The sequence below is a fragment of the Mustela nivalis genome (genome assembly GCF_964662115.1).
Source record: "Mustela nivalis genome assembly, chromosome: X".
NCBI lineage: Eukaryota > Metazoa > Chordata > Mammalia > Carnivora > Mustelidae > Mustela > Mustela nivalis.
In genome coordinates, this window is record NC_139040.1 from 129,158,566 (window position 1) to 129,175,583 (window position 17,018).

Genomic DNA, 17,018 nt, shown 5'->3' on the forward strand with positions numbered 1-17,018 from the left:
GGATGGATGGATGGACGGATGGACGGATGGATGGATGGTTGGACGGATGGATGGATGGACGGATGGATGGATGGATGGATGGATGGACGGATGGATGGACGGATGGATGGATGGATGGACGGATGGACGGATGGATGGACGGATGGATGGATGGTTGGATGGATGGATGGACGGATGGATGGATGGTTGGACGGATGGACGGATGGATGGACGGATGGATGGATGGTTGGACGGATGGATGGATGGACGGATGGATGGATGGATGGATGGGTGGACGGATGGATGGATGGATGGACGGATGGGCGGGTACACTGATGGACGGATGGATGTTTGGATAGATGGTTGGACGGGTGGATGTATGTATGGATATGTGGATGGATGGATGGATGGATGGACGGGTGGGTAGGTGTATGTGCTGCCGAAGCGAGCACAGACGGGTGGGTAGGTGGATGGCGAGGTAGACACATATATACATATTCCCATCATAGAAGGTGCTACTGGCCTCTACCAGGTAGAGACTAGGGATACTGTTCAACATCCCACATTGCCCCGGATGGCCCCTACCACACAGCATTATTGTGTTAGTCTGCTATGGCCACCAAAACAAATTACCACAGGCCAGAAGTTCAAGATCCAGGCGTGGGCAGAAATGGTTTCTCCTAAGGCCTCCTCTGTCTTGAGCATACAGAGACCATCTCTTCCCTGTGTCGTCACGTGCTTGTCCCCCGTGTGAGTCTGTGTCCTAATCTCTTTTTACAAAGACACCCATTGCATTGGGTCAGGGCCCATTCCTCATTATTCATTTTATTACCTCTTTAAAGACCCCATCTCCAAATGCAGCCACATTCTCAGGTTCTGGGGGTTGAGGCTTCCAATACATGAATTTCAGGAAACAAATTCAGTCCATGTCCGTGTTCTTGCCCAAATGCTGAACAGTGTGGAGGGAAGAGCCTGGACTAGAGGTGTGCGGGTGGGTAATTTCTGCACCTACTTTTTCTTTTTCGACCCACATGCCGAGGTCCATGGCGTCATCTGCAGTCTCTGTGAACGGTATGCTGTTCCGCTGTGAGGCATCATGCGTATGCCCACGTTGGAGGCAAGGCCGACCCACGTGGACACTGAGGTATGGAGGTCTGTGGCATAACCTGCCCTTCCCGTCCACAGAGGAATGTCTGCATGATCACTGACAGTGACATGTATGACACTCATCAGTCCCCAACCACACCCTCCCCTTGCTTTAAAGTCCAGGAAAGATGAATCCTATCACCACTTCGCTACCTTGCTGAGACTGTGGGCTCAGTCCTAACCCATAATCTTCCTGTGCCTCACACTTGGGCACAGCCAAGGGAAGGCCGGCCGAGTGTCCTCTTGAGCCTGTGGCTGAAGGGTTCCTGGGGATGGAAGGCTTTCAGAGTGACACTGGTTCCGTCCTAGGCATGCTAGGATGACCTGGTCACGGCACACAGGGGACAAGGAACTAAGGCTGTGTGTTATGGAACCTGAAAATAACTCAATGGCGAAAGAAAAAGTAACCCGCTAAAATGGACTGAATGCCCCTTTCCCTGCGAAAACTCACAGGGCAGAGCCCTCATCCCCCGTTGGATGGGACGTGGAGGTAAGGCATTCGGGAGTATGACTGTGACACCAGTTCGTACGCGGATTTTCCCACAGCACGAAGCCACGTTCCTACACCAGCCCGAGTGTCCTGCAATTCAAGTCAGTCCTGACCCTTGTACCTGAAGCTGTGTCAGAGCCCCAGGTGCCAGGCTCGGTCTACAAGTCAGCTCCTCCCACCACCAGATGCCAACCGCAAGTTCAGATGGTCACCTGTGCTCTCGACCAAGCTACTACAGATCGGAGGTTCCCACCACCCCCTCCAGGGTTCCATTACTTTGCTGGAGTGTCTCGCCAAGCTCAGAGAAAGAGCTGATGTCCTGTTCACTGGACATGACAAAGGATAGAGAGCAACGTCCACATGAAACAGATGCAGAGGGCGAGGGACAGGGAAAAAGCGTGATGTTTTCGGGCAACACTCTCCAGGCACCCTCCAGTGCTCACCAGCCTATAGGATCTCTGAACCCCCGCTGTTTTCAGGTTGGCCATGAGCCACCATCTTTTTACTTGACCTCTACGTGCATGTCCGTAAAGAATATGAATCTAAAGCCCCGGTATGAGATGTAACAATGTATCTATATACATGTATGCAAGTGAGATGTAACAATGTATCTATATACATGTATGCACGTGCACATATGAAAAGATACACATTCTTAAGGGGCACCCTCTTTCTGGCCAGCATTATGTCTGAAGCCGCCCCCCTGCAGGATCTCCTGCTAGAGGAATGTCGACCCATGCAAGCAAGCAGCCCTTGGCGTTGGCAGAGCTCAGTAGGCTCTCCAAACAATCCACAAATCCTAACTACTTCTGCCACAAGTGACCTCGAGTGTCCCTCAGGGCTTGCCTGCACACATCCCTTAGAGACCCAGCCCGGCTACCAGCTGCTGCAGGGTTCCACACGGGCAGCCTGCAGGAAGGGCACCATACATCAGCCTCGTGCTCCCGGGCGCCAGGTCGGAGCGAGGGAAGGAAATGAAGGCTGCTCAGGCTGAACCCCAGAGCTGGGTGTGCTCCCAAAGATGGCTTGGGCAACAAGCAGCCTTCCAGATACAACACAGAAAGCAAACACAGGGACGGAAGAACCAACCCAACCAGATAAAGAATGGCTAGGGCATGCACATCCTTTTGTCAGACAATGAATGGCACGTTGGGAGTTTATTCATTGTGTGGGAATGGATTCTTCTTTCAAATGTGCACAATCCATTCTGAATGAATTTCTGATACCACTGTACCACACTTTACTCAAAGTCATCAAGACGGACAACTGGGAGGCGCAGTCGGTTAAGCAACCCCCTTTGGCTCAGGTCATGGTTCAAGAGTCATGCAACTAAGCCCCGCATCAGGCTCCCTACTCAGCGGAGAGCCTGCTTCTCCCTCTCCTGCTCCCCCTGCTTGTACGCACACCTTCTCTCTCCCTGCCAAATGAATATAATCTTAAAATAAATAAATAAATAAAGTTGTCGGGAAAAGTGAGCCATCATCCCACAGGGAAAACACAATTTTGCAAAAATAAATGGTAATCCGTGCAAGGAAATCCATCTTCCCTCTGCACAGACACACAGACTGTTAGAAGGATTAACAAGTTAAAGTGCCTCTAGTTACCTGCACAGAAACCACTTTCACTGGGAACACATTTTCAATTTTTTCCCCCCCTAATCTAGATTATGACATAGAAAAGCATGATGGTTCTCACAGTTTGGTTTGCTTCTGTGTTTTTTTAATTTTTTTTTATTATTATTTTTTAAGAGGCATCTCCCATCATTCATAAGAGGTGTTTCTCAAGAGTATAGACATCAGGGATGCCTGGGTGGCTCAGTGGGTTAAGCCTCTGCCTTCAGCTCAGGTCATGATCTCAGGGTCCTGGGATCCAGTCCGGCATCAGGCTCCTTGCTCAGCGGGGAGCCTGCTTCTTTCTCTGCCTCTGCCTGCCTCTCTGCCTGCTTGTGTGCACGCTCTCTCTCTCGCTGTCTCTGTCTCTCTGGCAAATAAATAAAACGATACAAAACAAGACTTTAAAAAAAAATGATTTGGAGCATGTTTTCACCTCTGTGGAGAGCACACGTCCACAAAACTGCCCCGTGGATCTCTTTCGCAATTCCAGGGAGGTTTTTGCCAGGTCCGGGAACTGGCGGGAAAATCCCTGGCTGGTACCTGTGTTCCTCTAAGTGAACAAGCTAGATTCTCTGCCAAGAGCCATGCCCAGAGCCACAATGGCTGGAACAGGGCAAGGAAGACACTCCAGATGTCTCTACCCTCCTGTTGTATAACCTTCGTCATCTGCATTTACGAGACGGCTTATTTTTGCAGCAAATCTGTAGAAATCCTGAAACTCCTTCTAAGGAGTCAACTATCCCTGCCTGACTTAGGGACCCATCAGAGACAGCTTCCAGGTTACCCCCCACCCCAGCTCTGAATGCTTAGTTCTGACCCTGGAGGCTTTCTTTCCTCTTATCTAAGGAATCAACAGAGCTGTGATATTACAATGGGAGAGAAAAACATGCATTTCCCCAAGGGTTTCTAGAGACATAGAAAATGTGGGAAGGAGAATTCTACAGAGCATGGGACAGATAACCTCAGGCATCAAAACAAAGAAACAAAAACTTGGAGTCCCAGCAGGGAGGGAGCTGGGGTGACTATTGGAAGACAAAATCTTCAGCCAAGGAATCAGATTAAAAGGTGGTCATTAGGGTAGGCGGGGGTTGGGATAACTGGGGTCATCACAGAGAGGAGAAACTGGGATGGAGAAATAGAATCACAGAGACAGCAGATGCTAGAAAGAGATAAGAAGGTCGTGCACCAGGCACGGAGAGAGCTCTGGACACAATCCAATGCTCACAGCTCCGGGGAGGCATTCACCCTGCTGCTGGCACTTTGTTCTCCAATTTCTGGCTTTTCCAGACCTGTTCCGGAACACACAAGCAGTTCGAGCCACCCAGTCTGTGGGATTTTGTCGCAGCAGTTCTAGCACACTGGGGTCACAGTCGCCTCACTACTCTGCTGATGAACTATCTTCTGTGAGTGAGGTCCAGCGTCCCCCCAAAGAAATCACGCTTAGACTCTCTCCTAGCAAGAGCTCTGGAAAGACACGCAGGACCACAGATGTACTAATGCCTGATAGTCAGAGCTTGACCTGCGTTGTCCCCTCTGACGCCCACACTTAACACAGGAGGAAACTGAGGCACAGACGTTCCGCTGGCTGCGTCCAATCTGTCCCCAGGGCAGTTCCCTCCAGCGTCCTAGCACCCTGGGACCCTCACGTTTTAAGGCGTCTGGAACTTTCTGGCATCTGCTACTTTAAAGACGTGATGCTTAAACAAGCACACGCGACATCAACCGACAGTAAACAAAAACAGGGTCACAGAGGCGTTTTGGGGGGAGTGTCCCAAAAGAAAAAAAAAAAAAAAAAACCTTTACAGCTTGCAATCAGCAAGCGTGGAAAAGGGACCCTCCCCCCCCCAAAACCAACAAGGAACAACTGAGAGCGAGGAAGGCAGATGAGACGGCAGGGCACGTTAATAATTCGGTTCAGGCCCCTTCCTACCCGATCTACCGGGGGGGAAGGGGCGCTTAGGGAGAACGCGGCAGCCCCGGACGGCTCCGGACGAGCAGGTGCGCGGCTGCAGAGCCTCAGACCCGCTCGCCCCTGCGCATGCGCCTGGACCCGCGGGGCGGCGGGCGCGCGAAACTGAAAAGGAAACCGGCGAGCGTCCCGGGACGGCCGCTCCTGACTGCATGTCCCGGGCACCTAGGCTCCCGGTGACCGGGCGGCTGTCGCTGATGCCATCCTGAGCGCCTTTCCAGGCCCCTAACCCTCAAACAGCCCCATGCACCGGCCCTTCTAGGTTTGCCCTCCTTCTTCACGCCCTTTCCAAACTCAGGTCCTGCACTGCCCGTAGGCCGGGAACTAGGCTCTGTGCGGCCCCGTGTGTCGGGGGTGCCCGTGTGCAAACTTGTGCCCCTTCGTGGTGCGTCCCGACCCCGCGGCGCGGGCTGAGCGGAACGTCCAAAAGCCGCCCGCGCGCGCAGGACGCGGCACGGAGAGCGGAGCGCGCGTGCGCGTGCGCGGTTTAGGGCGCGCACTAGACGAGCTTCCTCAGTCCGGTCGAAGCGCGCGTGCGCAGTGCGACTGCGGACCCGAAGGTGGGTCGCAAGCGCGCGTGCCCTACAGCGACTCACAGCGCGCACTAGAGGAGCTTCCACAGACACACCGAGGCGCGCGTGCGCAGTGCGACTCGGGAGCCGAAGGAGGTTGCAAGCGCGCGTGCACGAGAACGTCTCAGGGCGCGGAGGCTCGCGGAGCGCGTGCGCAGAGAGTCTAGGTGGGGGGGCACCGGCGCGCAGCCCCGGAGCGCGCGTGCGCGGCCCGGCGAGCGCGCGCCGCTCCCTCCGCCCCCGCCCGTCCGTGACGGCGGCACAATGGCGGCGCCCGTGCCCCCGCCGCGGCCCGTCACCCACCTGCTCTTCGACATGGACGGCCTCCTCCTGGGTGCGTAGCTGCGTCCGTCCCCCGCTCGGGCCGCCCGGGCGCTCTGAGGGGCGGCGGCGGGGCCGCGCGCGGGACCCTCGGTGGGCGCCGGGGGCCACGTCAGGCCGGCCGCGCGCGGGGCTGCGGCGTCGGCGCCGCCCGGGGCGCTACTTCCGGCGGCCGCGCCGCGCGTGGGGACGGAGTGCGTGGCGGGGGGCGGCGCGCGGGGGCGGAGTGCGTGGCGGGGGCGGCGCTCGGGGGCGGGCTGGGGACCCCCGTGCGGGCGGCCGGGGGCGGGGCGGGGCGGGGGGCGTCGTCCGGGGGCGGCAGCCGGAGCGCGGCCTCCGTTGACCCGCGGGCGCGCCCGTCGGGGGTCGCCCCGGCCCGCCCCGGGGCGGTCGCGGAGGGCGCGGGGGGTGCTCGCGCCTGGCCGGGCGGCGCCGTGCGGGGCCTCGTGCGCGCGGAGGGCTGCGGCGGGGGCTGCGCGGGGCTCCGCAGGGCACGGTCCGCCCCGCCCCCTCGCAGGTCCGCGCGCAGCCGGAGGAGCCCCGCTCGGGGCGGCGGCTGCCCGCGGTGACCTGCAGCTCAGGGTCGGCCGGGGAGGGGCGTGGCGGGCCCGAGGAGCGACTGGGCCCCCGCCGGCCCCGCTGCAGGCAGGTCCCCGAGGTCCCGCTGCGCCGGCCGGGCCTCCTGCGGGCTCTCCGACGGCCCCTTTGCGAGCGTGGGGTCAGGGGTCGCTGGTCACCGCGCGGACCACACGGACAGGACGCCGCTCCGTGCATGCAGCAGGGCAGAACCACCGCCTCGGCGTCCCCGCCCATGACACCAGCAGGTCATAGGGCTCTGACCTCACAGCCTCCGAAGCCCTGCTGGGCCTCCAGAAAGGCCCCCCGCACTTCATGCAGGCTCCGGACCTGCTCCAGATGTTTACTTGCCCTCAAACCTCGCAGAGCAGGGGAAACGGGTTGCAGCCAGCCATGGAAACAAACCCCGCAGCTCAGAGGGGTTAAGTCACTAGCCCAAGGTCACCCAGCAGAGAAGCATTGAGTCCAGATCGGTCTGATTGTAAATATACGAGCTCTGCTCATCCTCGTGCTCATGGTCACCCTGTCCCCCTGCCCATCATATCGCTACGTGGTTCCCTGGTCATAAGACTGATTTTTTTTTTTTTTAAGGCACACGAAAAACAGTTACTTTGTTTTATGAACCCATAGACAAAAACCGATAAATTCCTAAGAAAGGAAAAAAAAAAGAAAAATCCCCGTTGAGGTCACTAATTGCAGAGAACTGTGTGTGCAGCTACGACCTCTAAAACGACTCCATTGCAGAAACCTTCTAGGACCCATATCCCTAGTAAATAGATGGGAATTTTCCTGCCCACGTGGTCAAACACTTAGATTGTCAAATTTCTTAGCCTCTGATGGAAGGTCCAGAGAACCTGTGGTGGGCGTCTCGTGAACATTCATGCCGCCGAGATGCGTCACCGAAATTAAATTTATTAAAGTTCTAAATGAGCTGCACGCTTGCTTGTCTCCAGATGCAAGCACAGCTGGTCCCTGAAACCATCAGTGTGGCGTTTGGGACCCTGGCGCCTGCAGGGCCTGCGACAAACCAAGCGCCTCCACTAGCCCCTGGCACTGTTAGCCAGTCCTTTGAGCTGCTCCGAGAACCAAGAATGAGTGCCAATTGGGAAGATTTTTCTCCGTGTTTTCTGCCCTTTGCCCCCGCCTCTCTGCTTTAAGTCTTGTTTGAGGTACTGAGACTTGGAAGAACTTTCTCAGGAATTCGTTTAGTCTGTTCTTTCGTAAAGCGTCTTGTGTAAAACACTGGTGTCTAAAACCTACTACTGCCTTACCTTGCTGGGTCCATCCAGTGCCCCCTGCTCGAGTTCCTCTGCGCCTGACTTCTTCCCGGGTGTCTGCTGTTTGTGTAACACCCGACCGTGAATTCGTAAGGAGTCCTTTTGCGGAAAGTCTGCTCTCTAGAACGGTCAGTGTGTTTCCCCTCGAAGTTCCCTTTGCCACGGTAGCCCCAGGACTGCTGTTCTCGGGGAAATGAAATGGGAAACACTTGGTTTCACGGGGAATGATTCTATTCTGGAGAAACTTGTTTAATCAGGGGACAATGAGGAAGTAAATGGAAATTTTTGTAGAAATGTTGACAGTGCTAGGGCACTTCCCAGTACATTTGAAATAGAAAATGTGTTTTTTTATTGACGCAAGGTAACAACCGGCTGTGATCCAGGTAATAATTTTGGTTCTCAGAGGCCATTTAGAAAAAGAGGAAAGAGGACTGAGATTGTTTATGAACCGGGACAAGATTTCGAAAGAAGATGACAGGTTTTCAAACAGTCTCTTGGCTTCTGGATAGGGAAGATTATCTAGTTCGTAAATAACTGGAATTAGGAGCCCACGGGGTGGGCCCTTTCTCTGTAAAAGACAAGAAGTCTGTTGTGCGGAGCAGTGCTGTCTGGTAGAAATAGGACTGCAGAAAACGTTGCACGGCAGCGCTGAAGAAGCAGAAACGTACAGATGAAACCAACTTAACAGTCTATTTTTTCCCTCTCGACCCATCAGCGTAAAAATTCCCCAGATCTGTTACCTGCATTTGTGAGACCTAGTCTCTGAAATGTGCATTTTACACGTAGAAGCTCATCTCAGTCAAGCTAGCCACCTTTCACGGGTTCCTTAGCCACGCTGGGCGAATGAATGCCTCTGGCGTTGGACAGTCCCACAGAGGGCTTCAGGGAGCAGCCCATGATGTCTAATCTTGATACCGGGCCCAGGCAGAGGGGGAGGTTAGCAGTATTCAGAATGTTGGAATATGTAAAATGCAGTGTACGTCAAATATATTTTTGGGGGTGTCCCAGACAGGGATTATGTAACATCCATAAAAGTTAGCAAAGAAAAATAAGATTGTGTTTGAATTCTTAAAGATCCGAAAATAGTAAGAGATCTGTGTGGGGCATGAGAAGGAGATTTGTACTGTTGATCCTAATTTACCACGTCTCCCTAAATGCACACGGGTTCCAGGATGCAAACGGCTGGCATGTGGCTGCTCCTTTGCATGGCAGAGGAGGTGACCTGTGCTGGACATCTTTGTGCTGCCTTAGCTCCCAGCCTGCCAAGTCACAGTACCCGAAACTGGCGGTGCCTGTTTCTCTGGGCTCCTGGACAGACCACAAGCCACGGGGCGGGGGGGGGGTGGGGGTGGGAGGGGACAGGGTGTGTGTGTGTGTGGTACAGGGCCTTTGTGGCTGTCCCTGAGTCCCGAAAGTCACTGCTTGACTGGACCGCGTCACCATCGTGCCCGGTGTGTGGCCAGAACCCCTGTCCCTCTGGTGGTTCTGTTCACCGTGCCTGGGCTAATGTCTTTAAACCCTGGAGCATCCGTGAGGCTGATGACAAAAAGAGAATCTCCTTCCGTGAGGTCAGCCCATGCTCCAGACTGATTTTCACAGGAGCCACAGTGCCTTGTCATCTGACCCCCATGTGACGTGTATGAGACTTTTTAAAGTGAGACCAGGGGGGGCTTTTCAGCGTGTGCGTTGGTTCTTCTCGTGTATCCCGTCCACACACTCCCAGGGTCCTGGCTGCTGCTCAGAAGGTACAGCAGAGAAAGGAGTGTTGAGGGGCGTCTGTCTGTGGTTCTCATCCGCCCTGAGGGCTTGCCTAGATCCCAGCAGCTGCAGGGCACTTTGGAAACACTCTTGGTCGTGTGCCCTGGGGTCTGACGCTGGAGTCCAGGGGCTGCCGTTCACATGCTTCCTGCCCTGCCCTCCTGGGAGCCCGCCGCGGGTGCCGGGGTTTTTGTTCAGCTTGCTAGGTGGAAGTTAATTAAGTTCCTTGCAAAGAAGTCTGCTGAAATTTGGAGGCCAGTCAGAGGCCTGGCAGCAGAGCAGAGCCCACAGGAAAGCGAGCCCTGAGTCCGACTTTCTCTGTTTGGAGGAAGATGCTGGTGGGCTCCCCGCCCCCTCCCCACCCCCCCAACAAGGACCCTCCCAGAAGCAGAGAGAGACTCTGGGTGTGTTGCAGGACCCTTGTCAGGAATAGGGATGCCAGCCACGTATGCACTGAAGCTGGTAAAGCCTGTCGCCTTTGGAGACTCTCTCCAGCAGACGTGACCTGTGGCCCTGCGCGTTCCTTCTCAGTCAGCGCTCACTTGGCGAGTGGGCACCGCAGTTGCTCCCCTTTCGAGAGCCCTTGACACACCCCACTGCAGACTGGAGCTCAGACAGGAGAGTGCAGTGCAGCTGGCAGGGCCACGGACTGAGCTCCTCGCCAGAGCCCTGTCCCTGCAGGTGTGCGATGCCCCGTGCTTGCTTTCCCTACGTCCTCCCCCCCTCGGCGTGCTCTGTGGGGCACCTCCGAGTCACAGATGCCACCATCGTGGGAAGCCACCTTCTTGGTTCTCAGGATCCAGCTTTTACTTCTCCCTCCTTTCTTCTGGAAAGGCAGTTCAGGAGGGGGCTCCTTGGTCTCTTTGCCCTTGTGATGACGTGCCTTTGACTCTGGTTCTTTTTTTTTGTTGTGGGTTTACCGACTGTGGTTTACATTACACTCTGTCATTGTCCAGGGCTAGGTGCAGATTTCATGCCTTGTAAAAGAGCCAGGGAAGTAGTGCCCCCAAGAAACGTGCACCAAAAGCACTCATTACACAGATGCCCTGATGTCACTGTCACACCTTGGGGTGAGGTATTTGGAACGTGACCCAGACGCAGCCCCTGGCTGGAAAATAGAGTGCCGTGCCACCGTGGGTTACATTTGGAAATAAATTTCCTACTGGCAAGTGTGCGTGTGCACCAGTCACTAATAATTAGAACGTCTCATCTCTGAAAACCTTCACTTAACTGTAGTTAAAATGGGTGGGGGCAGTCGGCGCATTGTGCAGATCTCCAGGCAGGGCACGGATGCAGAATTTTCAGGAAAACGTCGTCATTGTGACGCACATCATTTTTGCACCAGAAGGTCTGTCGCCGTTGGGTTTGCCGAGGTGGCCTGCCATGGCAGCACACCTTAGCGTGCCTACGCAGTCTTGGGCAGGCGCCTTCCTTGACCATCTGGCTCCCCCCCCACCCCGTCCTTCCCTGTGACGTGTACAGCCAACAGCTAAGTGTCCTGAAATCCCCACTCTCTGCACCCTGCATGAGTCCGGGAAGCGGGGTGTCCTTGATGAGAGCTCGTGACCTCTCTAACCTCCAGACCAGCACTGTCCTTCCCGCAGGACTGCCTGCCGTGTGGGAATGTTCTCTCTGTCTGCGCTGCGGACAGGAACCGCACGGGCCCCCTGCGTCTGTCAAAGGTGACTGGCGCAACTGAGAAACGGAATTGTCCCGTCTATGTGGTCGTGTTTTGCATTTCAGTAGCGTCCTGTGGCTGCAGGTCCCCGTGCTGGACGGCACAGCCCCCGAGCCGTGCCTCACTCATCCTTGTCTGTTCAGAAGCGGCGTGCTGGCCAGGTGCTGCGCGGTTTTCAAAACCAGGCTCTTATGGAATCTGTGCACAACTTGCCAGCGAACACGGCAATGGCATGATAGGGACAGAGCCGTGCTGTGCACAGGAAGCCCCCAGAGATGTTTGTCGAGTACACAAAGGGGCGGGGAACGAAACGGGGCATTCCCGACCAGCAGAAGAAACGGCTGAGCAAGGACCATGTTTACTGAAGCAGAGACACCGTATCTTTATCAAGCACAGAGTTTGAGTTTAACCAAAAAAAAAAAAAAAAAAAAAAGAGGATTCTCACTAATGATAGTTGGAACGTGCAGACAAGGGTGGCCTCTTGGTGCAGCTGAAAGTGCTCTAGTGATTTCCCAACGGGATCCTCAGGGAGCCTTGGTCCCTTTACCCTGGTTTCAATCAGAAAACGTCTCCCATTCCCAAATCACATTACGTTTGTTTCCCTCTTCAGTGGCAACCTCTGGAAAAGCCCAGGCCGGTGATGTGGAATGTGTACAGTTGTTCGGGATTTGGGATTTCGCTGCCTGTTTCTACCTGGTGTGTCCTTATTTGTTTCTCTCTCCCCCTGTGCCCTGTAAGCTGTAAATGATGCTTCATGCACAGCTCTTGCCTTCTTGGGGACACAGTGGGCATGTGGTCCGTCCTGTCCCCTAGACCCAGCCTGCCGACGAGTCTGGTCCTCAGAAGCATTGTGGAACCCACTGTCGTCCTGCACGGTGGCACGTGGGGCATTTTGGGGAGAAGTGTATAGCCTGACCAGGTATCCGCAGTGGCCCTGGTGCCTGTGTGTCTTGAAGGCCTGAACCATTGGGCACATAGACAGGCTGGGTGTGGCTTTGGGGAAACTGAAGCCTCGCTGGCACCACTCACCCTGAAGAGAGGGTGTGTGTGGGAACCCAGGGTCTGTTTGTCCATGCCCGTACGTCTGTAGCCTGTGGGGGGCACACCGCTTTTGCTCCCATCTCATTCTGGTTGCAGGCCGTGGTTTCTCCCAGTGGTTGTGGGGCAGGCCATCCAGGGGCGTTCAGACCTGTGGCATCAGACTCCTTGGAAAGCAGAGATGCGTAGAAAGCAAATACAGTTGTCTAGGTTTGTAGACATTTGGAAAGGTTAACTTCATTTTTTTTCTTTCTTTTTTTCTTTTTAACTTATGTTGGCTGTCAGTGTGCCTAATTTTTGGAGAAGCACACGGAGTGAGGAATGAAGTGCCACGCTGTCTGCAATTTGGAGGGTTTGGTTGTACCGAGGCCTCGGTTGCATGGGTCTTTCCTGGGTACTCCCGGAACGTTTTGGGAACGTTTCCATGTGGCTGAAACTTACCATGACAGAATAGAACGATTAAGCCTTTAGCACGAAGCGCCAAAAAACAAAACCAAATGCGAATGAATTGTTCGTAGTCAGTAGGTTCTGCTTAAAAAGACAAGACCGTGAAAAGACGTCATTGAATAACATGGATGTTGGAAGGAAGAGCTTCAGGACACTCAGCTCCCTGGACACTGGAGGCGGCGTGCCCGGATGTCGTGGGACAGCGGGAAATATTAGGAGAAGACGGGGTCCCCTTCCCGTCCAGGCCCTCCGTGTCTTGTTGTCAGGGCAGCGGGAGCCGGCCCCGGGGATTTGCAAAGCAAGCCTGTGACACAGCAGTGTGTCAGGGTGGTAGTGTCACACAGAAGCTGACAAGCACACATGCACAAAAGGAATAAAGGCTGCCTGAAGTTGTTCAGAAAGTAGCCCCCTACCACCGTCTGCATTCCCGCGGTGCTCTGGTTAGACCTGGGGACTGTGTCCCTGTGGCACCTGTCTGCCGACTCCCTGCCCTCTGGGGACCGATTCTCACGCACCTGTCAGCCGACTTCGGCGGCTCTGGACGAGGCTTGTCTCCTCTCCCACGGCCTGTCGGCCGCCACGGTCCCGGGAATCTTGACGTGAGACTGAGCTTGAGTGAAACGATGGGGAGATTGTCAACCTGCAGACTTAGCATGCTCTTCGCTGACGCACACAAGCGTTAGAAGTAAGGAGCAGCAGCCGCGGTCCATCCTGAGGGGGAAGGCAAGCATTTCTTCCCTTGCAGAAGGAAGGATCGGGAACCCGGTCCAGGGAGAGGCATTGGCGTGAAGAGGACCAGAAAGAGGAAGCCGTGCCAGCCGCTTCCTGCGAACCTAGCGCAGCATAGCACAGTGCTGACGAGGCCACGTTAGGAGTACACCCTCAACATCGGGACCCCACTCTCTGCCCAGCCCCAGCAGAACAATCAAGGGGCTGGAAACACCGACACGTCCGGTGTCCCGGTGCCCCGACACGACGGTGGGACGTTCTTCAGGCACAGACGCACCGCCCTCCCCTCAGCAGGGTGTTATTCCCCTCGGTCCAATCCACTCTAGTGGGATGAAGAAGCTGGGCGTAGTGCAGTCCCACGAGTCTGTCTCTTCTGCGGAACCGTAGTGACCGTGCGCTGAGGGCCTTGGGTGGCGTATCAGTGTGGTCTTGGCGCCTTTCACGTCCACCTTTTGCACATAAACAGATGCTGCTTCAGCCTGGGGGTCCGGCCAGAGTGCGTTCCCCCATGTCCACGTCTTGCCAAGCTTCTCGGAAAGGCGGCCGCCGTCCTGCTCCCGCTCCCTCACTGCCGCAGCCCCCGAGAGCTGGCTTCCGCAGCACGGCTCGCGGAAGCTCTGCCCACAAAAGGAGCACGTTGGTGTGTGGCCACATCCACTCTTCTCTTACACTTCCAGAACTTTCTGCCTCCCCTGCCCCTTCCCCACTCCGTCCTTGGGATTCTCTCGTTGCTTCACGCACGCTCCTCACTTCCCTTCCTCAGGCCGTCCGTCCTCTTCCTCTTCCGTTCCGTGACCGGCGTGGACCCCGTCTGTGTCTTGCACGTCACTTGTGAACCGGCCTCAGCAACCGCTCTGGCTTTCAGGACTCTCCGAGCCTCTGGTCTGGCTTCCCCTCTCTCTTGCATTGATCCGTGCTTCCCGGTCACCACCGCGTAACCCTGCCTGGACACACGGTGATGTCCCGTGGAGCCTGGAATTCCCTGCCCGGTCTGCTCTTCTCCGGCCTTGCCGTGGGCCACACGCAGAGGCCGGGAGTTCCTGGCCCATCCTCTCTTCTGCGCCTTCTGCCCCACCCCCAGAGCTCTGCAGTCTCTAGGCTCTCTGTGGCTTCCTCACCAAGCCTGTGCCCGTCGAGAGCCTTTCCCGTGTGCCCCGCGCTCCCAGGAGCACTCTTGGGCATATCTCACTTAGCTCTGCGCGGTGGACGCAGGCCCGTGCTACAGAGGAGGGAGCGGAGGCCTCGGGAGCTCGGGCAGTGACAGCGACGCGGGCGGCCTGGTGCCTCCTCTCACAGGCGCGCAGGGAGGCAACACTTCACCAAACTGGGTCTTCTCGAGGGCCGGTCTGTGCCCCCACTCCCACCCCACCCAAACAGCAGTGGCGGGGGCTGGGTTCCTGCTGCTCCCAAGGGTGACCCTGCAGGATCCCGGCACCCAGGAGCATTTGGATGAAGACTGTAGCCCTCACGCCATTTTCCCCTAGAACCTTCTTCCATCTCTGTGTCTAAGGAATGTGCCCCTAAACAGGTCCCTTTTTTCTGCATCGGTGCAGAGAAAAATCAGCTGTCCCCGTGGTATGCATGGAGCCCCATGCTGTGGGCGTGTACTCCTCGCACAAACACGGAAGTTATGCTGGCTCTGCCGAGTGCAGCCCTGCGAGCTGGTCCCTTCCTGAAGGCTCCAGCCCTATCTCAGCAGCCATCTTGTTAAACCAGTCGTGCTCACCTTGCCTGATCCCGCAGTCTGATAAAGGCCTTTGAAGTCGCCCACTGGGTGGTTCGAAGGAGACAGGGACCCAGCCATCCGAGGCCCGGCAGAGGGTTTCAGGCGGCTCAAGACAGATGGTGATTTCTGCCCTGGAGGGTTGCTTTGGGGTAGAGTTTTAGCTTCAGAACCAGTTCAAGGAGAGCGTGATAGGACAGACCGACAAGGACTCCCAGGGAGACCGAGGTGGTCAGGGCGTTCATTCAGTTTGTGGGTCCACGGGCTTTGCTCACTGGCCCCCCAAATGCTGGGTTCTGACAGCCAGAATGGGTCCTCCCACACACTTCCGGGGACCCAGTCAGGACCGCCGTGGGCTCCGCAGACTTTCTCCATCCTGCTGCGTTGTCATTTGTCTGCTGAGCTGACCCAGTTTCCTGCGGAGGGTAGAGGAAGTGGGCCGGCAGCCCAGGGTGCCTCCCAGACTACATACATCCGGCACCAAGCTATCGAGCTGAGCTGAAGGAGTCAGGAGGAGGAAGAAGGAAGTTGGGGAGTCTCCCAGGCCCGGGGCACAAGGTGCTGTGTGGCCAGGGGGGTTTGATGATGTGCGTGACCAAGACTTCTGCTCAGGGAGACGGGCTCAGAGGCTTGAGCCGTCATCAGGTGCGTGACACCAGCACCGTGGTAGTTTCTGGGGCCTGCTGTCACAGGGTACCACAGGCTGCTGGCTTTCGTGACCCTCTCCCAGCCCTGGAGGTCACAAGCCTGAAATCTAGGTGTGGCCAGGGCCATGCTCCGTCCCAGGGTTCCGGGGGAGGGTCGTTCCTGCCTCTTCCAGATTCTGGAGGCTCCGGGCACTCCTGGGTTCGTGGCCACCTCCCTCCCACCTGTGCCCTGGTCTTTACGTGGCTTCTCCTCTGCGTCTGTGCCTTCTCTTGTATCGCTTACAAGGACCCCATCCTTGGATTTGGGACCCACCCGGCAAATATTAGGATGACGTCATCTTGAGACTCTTGACCTGATCATATCTGCAAAGGTCCTTTGTCCAAATGGGGTCCTGTGCACAGGCTACAGGAGGGCAGGGCACAGACCCCGCCGTCTGAGACACAGCACACACTCCGCTCCAAGGACGCAGAGGGCCGGCCTGGAAGGAACGGGAAAGGCTCGATTCCAAGGCTCTTTAGGTCATGCTGGGTTTTACGGAAGCCCAGAGAGATGGAGGTGGCCAGCATTCCCGTCCGCCTTGGCTGGATCGCAGTGGCTCCTCCTGAAGTACACACCGGGGAAAGCCGTAATACACAACACCAGTGAACGGGTCTGGAAATTGAGGAAAAGACACGGGTTTGGGAGTCAGGAGGAAAGTGTGACTGGACACAGAGGGGTCAGATCAGGATCTTCTCAGGCTTCCTGTCGGCCCTGTGATTCCTCCTGAACCCCTGAGCCAGAGCCCGCCATTTTGGGTCCAGCCTCTGTGGACGTGGCAATGTGCACACCCTTCCGTGCCCTCTGCAAGGGTCTGCGTCCTTCACAAAGGCGGGACGTCGTACACGCAGGTCAGGTCGCCCCCTGTTTTCGGGTAAAATACGTAAGTGATACTTCCCAGAGAGGCCGGCTTTGCTGGCGAAGGCGCTTGCGAGTGGTTTGTGTCTCTCTGAGGACACTTGGGGCTGGTGGAATGCTTACCGTGCTCAGAAGGCACAGACGGGCTCAGCCTGACTCC

General features: G+C 56.2%; 2 protein-coding genes across 7 annotated transcripts in view; one reads left to right on the forward strand and one right to left on the reverse strand.

Moving 5' to 3' along the window:
• The window catches only part of LOC309856265 (steryl-sulfatase-like), a 430,475-nt gene extending 422,441 nt beyond the window's left edge, over positions 1–8,034 (reverse strand). For 3 of the 6 annotated variants that reach the window (XM_082717185.1, XM_082717186.1, XM_082717184.1), the window contains exon 1: positions 6,073–6,783. In XM_082717185.1, coding sequence (XP_082573311.1) covers positions 6,073–6,086 — 14 coding nt within the window. In that variant the 5' untranslated portion in view covers positions 6,087–6,783. Of the gene's footprint in view, positions 1–6,072; positions 6,784–7,937 lie in introns of those variants that run through there. The other 3 variants (XM_082717182.1, XM_082717180.1, XM_082717183.1) reach the window with 3 other exon arrangements.
• LOC309856267 (pseudouridine-5'-phosphatase) overlaps positions 5,956–17,018 on the forward strand; it is an 80,333-nt gene continuing 69,270 nt past the window's right edge. The window contains exon 1 of the mRNA XM_082717192.1: positions 5,956–6,103. Within this exon, the coding sequence (XP_082573318.1) occupies positions 6,034–6,103 (70 nt within the window). The 5' untranslated portion in view covers positions 5,956–6,033. The remainder of the gene's footprint in view (positions 6,104–17,018) is intronic.